The following is a 5899-nucleotide window of genomic DNA, read 5'->3' as shown; positions in this document are numbered from 1 at the left end:
ATTCTATGATTCTATGATTCTATATGCAGTGTCATTTGCTGCTGGTGATTATCCACTTCGATTATCCACTGCAGAATCTTGAATAGGGTTATGGATGGTTTACAACATTGAATGATCAAGGCAGCCTATAGAACAGAAGATTTTTTTTTTTCTTAACAGGTTAATAAACTGATCAGTATTCTATTAAAGTTTCTAGTTAGTAGCACTGGAGAATTCCATATTGACTTGGATCTGTTTAACAGCCATTCATCCAGGTAATGTCATTTGGTAGTAATTCTAGGACTTCGTAGGGTAAATATCGTCAATATCTGCAGACTCCAGCATCTCAGTTTAAAATGTATTATGTTTGGTCATTTTGGATGGCAAGAGAAGTGTCCAGGTGCAGAACCTCTGTTAGGTTTTATAGGTGCAGCAAAACAGAAAGTGAACTAGCTGGCAGTTTATATTAATGGTACTCACATATGCTTTTATGTTAATGCTGAAGTGCAGTGAATCATGCCTGCTGTTGTCCAAAATTAAGAAAAGTAGTTGACAGAAACCATGAAATAGTTTCAAGGAAGAAGTCCCCCAACAGCTGAGGGAAGAGAAGGGCTTTTTTCTCATTTGCTTCTGTAGATGATTCTCGTTGCCCTAACTTGATCCTTTTCCTTGACAGATTTCTTGTGGTCTTTGAAGAACTGACTGCGAGGCTTATGCATGGCTAGAGGTGAATGGGATAAGGTCACATTTATTTGCAAGTGTTAAGGGTATGAGAGGCTCTCACCTGCTGACAGTGGCAAAATAAATGTGGAACCCATACTCTGCCATTTGCTTTAAATGGACACCGATGACATTATTTAGTGTCATGCACATGTATTTGGTTTTGAATTTACACCAGAAGTAATGTGAGCTTACACTGCAAATGAAAAAGATGCTTATAACATACGTTGGTTTTGGTCCATGTCTGTTCTCCCCCTTCTCTCCATAGGAAAATACTGTGGGTTTGGCTTTCAAATGGATGGTTTAATTACTTCAGAAAGTAATGAAGTCACAGTACAGTTCATGAGTGGAACACACACTTCTGGACGTGGATTTCTTGCAGCTTATTCAACCACTGACAAATCAGGTATTTATAATTATTTGGTAGTTTTTCTGTGCTGGTAAAATCAGAGCTGCCTAGTAAAGACACAGAACTATTTCATTTATTCCTGCATTCTCACAAAATTAACTTCTAAAAATGAAGACTTCTAATACAGTCTTCCTGATACTTCTGCGTAGGAGATTGGACTGTTCAGTTACTATTTAAGTTACTGTAGTTTTAGAGAAATGATATCAAAGCTTACCCTGGATAGCAGGGCAAGAATCACAGTTATCTGTTAAGAATGAAAGAGCTGCTTTGGATAAAGGACGAAATGCATTTTTTCAGGTAGTAATCAAGGTGGCAGATAACTAAAAAATTTTCTTATTTTTTTACAGACCAACCTCATGGAAAATTTTATTTCAGTAACAGTTTCTTATACTCCCTCAACTCTTTAATTATATAATCTCCTGACTACTTTTTAGATTTTTGCCACTTCTTGTTTTTTCCATGTTTTTGGTTATTCTAGCATCTAAAGGAGGCTTCTGTATTTGTTTTGCATCTCCTTCCACTCATTGTAACCGTGAGTGACATACATGGTCCACAAGGAAATGAAGGATTGCCAGCAACTGCTTCACAAGGCAAAAGGCTTGAGAACACCCTTTCTAGAAGTAATTCTAAAAAGAGCAGATAAAGAGCTTTCATTTTTAATTTGTATTTTGTGGGTTTTCTGATGCTTTTCTCTCTGTATTTTGGACTGTATGTGCTGATACACAGCAGACTGAACATAAAATTTGAGATATCAGTCTCAAATGGATGCCAGTAACATGGCACTCTGTTTGTTCCCTATGCTGCCTGGTTTCAGTACTGTAGGACTGTTAAATGCTGAAAACACAGGCATGTTTAGCTAGCTTATTAATTTAATTTTGTGAAAAGAGCATATGTTTGTGTATCACAATTATGTCAGGTTCTCTGAAGTATAGCTATAAATTAAAATTAAGCTGCATAAAAAAAGAATGTTTGTAGTATTTATCTTCTTGTCTATGTCACAATCTCACTGGATTTCCCAGTTACTCAGACAAATTATCAAGGTTCTACTGTAATAAAAAATCTGTTGCAAGAAAATTTAGTAAGAACGTGGTTTTTTCATTCTGAGACTTTTGGTTAAACCACAGAGGCTCAAAGGTATATTTTTGTGCACTTTAGAAAGCATACTCAAACTTCTTGTCTTTATCATCCTCTTGACCTAACGTTTTTTCTTTCCAGACCTAATTACCTGTTTAGAAAATGCAAGTCACTTTTCCGAACCAGAATTCAAGTAAGACTGATTTTACCTGGTTTCCCCCAATCTCCTTAATGAAGTCATTTTAGTGTTTCTGCTTCACTCTGTTACTTATACCTGATGCAGCTTGAAAATTGGCTGTCCAGAGAACTTAAGAAACAAACTAATTAGGGTTAGAGCTGAATAATTTTGACGTTTGCATCACTCCTCCTTTCTCTCTCTCCCCTCCCCATTTTTGTTATTTACATGCAGTATACAGTAGAACCTCGTTAATTTGCACTAACACATAGGAGCTAATATCTCATTCCCATAGAAAGAATGTTGCTTCTATAAGTACGTATTACAGCAGGTATACACTTTAAATACTGAAATTCATATTACAGTTATCTAAGGAGGACTAAACTATGAAATGTGCTAAAAATTACAAACCCTTTTCACAGTTTGCTGTGAATTAATGAGGTTCTGTGGAGACATAAAATGCTGTACCTTCTGTTGGGGGAAACATAAGTAATTTCCCTGTTTTCTCTTTCTCATTTCCATCTAAAGCAAGGACAGTGTTTGAAGCTGCAGACGATTGTGAAACTTACTTTTTCGAGAACTTCAGCCCTGGCATCATGAAATGTTTCAAAGTGCAACCTCTGCATTTCTCTCTCATTTCCCAAGTTCCAAAGTAGGGCTCTAATTGTAGATTTTGGCCTTCCTCAACGTGTGTTTAAGTCTCTGAATCCCATTATTTTTGTGGTACCCGCAAAGTTGCTTCAACTGTTGTTGAACTGCAGTGAAAATGCTAATAGTCTGCTCCAGTTCACTGTTAAATCTTGAGGATTTAATAGTTTTTGTATGTGCAGTATGATGGCACGAGAACACGAACACGGGCTTGCATCAGAGGTGCAGATGTCTTGCCTCTTGCTTTTCATGAGCAAGTGGTATTAACTGAATTTGGCCATTTTTTTATGATGAAAGCATTGCCAGGAGCTATTATAAAATAACATTACTTTTTCAGATGTATTATTTAAGGATGCAAAACGAACAGATATGCAGGTCTCTAGTTTATAAAACAAAATTCATTAATGTTGGTACTTATATGACTTTCAATTTACAGAAGCCATGCAATATTTATGTTATAAAATGCTGGCTTTATTAATTTATTATATTAAGACTGGAACTGTAGTTTCAGCTGAAACATTTTTTTAAACTTTTTCAAATGTCTGTTCTGCCGTTGTGTGCTTCTCTTCCTGAGTATTTTTTTGTCTGATTTGATATATCTTCAATTAGGATATATCCTTAAATAGTGACACATGAATGATAACAGTGTATCGTAAATCAAAAACATAGTGTCTATTTTATAACATTATGAGAGTTGTAGTTGCATGCATATCTTGACTTGGTATTTTGTTCTCTTCCAGTAAGTATTGTCCAGCTGGATGTGCGATTCCTTTTGCTGATATTTCAGGCACTATTCCCCATGGATACAGAGATGTAAGTAAAAATACCGTGGGCTCACGTGAATTTTGGTAAAATGCACACTGTATAATTACAAGTCAATTGTAGTCGTTCACATTAGTTTTGCGCCTTGGTTCTGGAATTTGTACCTCCTAAAGTGAATAGCACGGTACTCATTTTTTTGCACAGCTGCTAAATGGCTGGTGCTTCAGATGTTGCCATCTCCGAGAAGTGAAGTAGCGTAGTAGAGACTCAAACATTTTTCTAAGGTGTGCTGAGAAGGGTGCATCAATGAAAATATTGTTTTCTACTTCCTGTTTTGTTTTTGTTGGCTTTCTCAGGTTGGGAAATTTAGATTTACAGAGAAAACCAGTTCTTTTAATGGTGTCCTCTTGTTTTTGACACTGTAATGCATCTCTTAACAGAGGGTCTCCGTGGTTATTATCTTAGTTTTTTATAACAACATGAGAGGTGAAATACTATTTATGCTCAGAAGCTATAAAACCATTTGCAAAATAGAGTTAATACTGTAACATTAATAGTTCTATAAACTGGAAATGAAAATCTTTAATAACGTACTATTTACTCAGAACACTACAAAAACCTATACACTGTTTTTCTGACGTAAGCTTTTGTGACTGAATTAGCATACCTGCCACAGGACTGGAGGGTGTTTACTTATTATAATTATTGTAATTTTGCTAGCAATCTAGTAAAAAAATTACAGTAAATCTCTTTGTTTATCTTATATAATACTCTTCTAGTAAGCCATTAGATCTAGCACAGAGGAAAGACAGTTTTAAAAAGTTATTAGTGAGCACAGATTTTAATATTAAATATGAGCCTAAGTGTGCTTCTCTGATTTTCTTTTCTCAAATATCTGTAAATTCTAGGCTACCTGCTTAAATAATTATCCATATGTAAAAAATGTCACCACAGAGTAAATGTGTATATGTTGTTGTCCACAGTGAGTCCTCACTAAATGGCTGCGAGGTAATTTTTGTAGCTAGTAACAAGATGAAGTTGATTCTCTGCCTAACGTATTTGCAGTATCAGTAGGAGTTCTGCTTGTTGGGAGTTTTTTTGCCAAAATCTGGAAAAACTGTTTTCTATGGAGGAAAAAGGAACTTTAGGAAATAAATGCCCTGTGAGTTTCATTTTGTATACTTTATTGGTCTGAATAAAGGGCAGAGAATTTCCCACAAGTCAAGCTGTGTGGAAAGAAATCAAATTGTCCAGCACTTCAGACAAAGTTTCAGGTAGAAGTTTCTCATGCATCTTTTTCAAATGATCAGCAGCTGATTGCCGCTTTAAAAAATACACCAAATCTTGATTCTTTTGTGTGCGACCCTAATGTCCACAGTCCTTGGGGACCTGGAGCACTCATTGCTGACGCCTTTTGGTGAGCAGGGAGGAGAGAGCTGCATCTACTGCAGAATCCCATGCTGTTACTTTCAGGGCAAAGTAGGAAAGGAAAGGGGAGCTGCATGCATGAGCGAGACATAATTACATTTATTTAGAAAACTTTTGGGATATTTGGGGGGTGGGGAATAGGGCTAGAGTTTTTATCTGTGAATATACTGAGGATAATTATGTTTGGAAAAGTCTTGGTGAGCAGTTTTTTTTGCCAGCGAGCTTGAGATACAGGGGCATCCTGGCTTGCTGCACCATGCAATTATTTCTAAAGAAGCCACAATGGAGAAAGTTGTTCTATTTTTTAAATAATGTGAGGAAAAAAATCATCCATGAAGTCTTCTGTCTCTGGAAAGGACCTGCTGATTCCTTCTTAAAGAATTCTGGTGAGACTCTATAGTACTGGTTGGCAGAGCAGTGCAGCAAATGTGTTTAGTATCAACAGCTAGCAGTGGACTTTGTTTGGGGAAGCAACTGTTAACAGTAAATAAAAATCCGCAGTCCTCATCTGTTGTTTATCGACTTGGGCAAGTCCACACTAGTAATAACAAGCTAAATATGATTTCTGGAAGGTATATTGGGAGATACCCAGGTGGTCCTTCACAGACAGCTTGAGCTCACTTGATCTTCTAAAATTCAGGTTGATCCCAGTCTCATTGGTTGTGAGCGAGGGGCTGCATAATTGCAACGTGTCTGTGCATACC

General features: G+C 36.6%; 1 protein-coding gene across 1 annotated transcript in view; it reads left to right on the top strand.

Annotated features, from left to right (window-relative positions):
• Positions 1-967: 967 nt before the first annotated feature.
• The window catches only part of DCBLD2 (discoidin, CUB and LCCL domain containing 2), a gene marked incomplete at its 5' end in the record, with an annotated part of 22119 nt that continues 17187 nt past the window's right edge, over positions 968-5899 (top strand). The window contains 3 exons of the mRNA XM_009582610.1: positions 968-1105; positions 2324-2375; positions 3746-3818. Coding sequence (XP_009580905.1) covers positions 968-1105; positions 2324-2375; positions 3746-3818 — 263 coding nt within the window. The remainder of the gene's footprint in view (positions 1106-2323; positions 2376-3745; positions 3819-5899) is intronic.

This window comes from Fulmarus glacialis, unplaced genomic scaffold, assembly GCF_000690835.1.
Source record: "Fulmarus glacialis isolate BGI_N327 unplaced genomic scaffold, ASM69083v1 scaffold42257, whole genome shotgun sequence".
Lineage (NCBI taxonomy): Eukaryota > Metazoa > Chordata > Aves > Procellariiformes > Procellariidae > Fulmarus > Fulmarus glacialis.
Note: the sequence above shows the minus strand (reverse complement) of the source record. Positions and strands in the feature narration are given on the sequence as shown.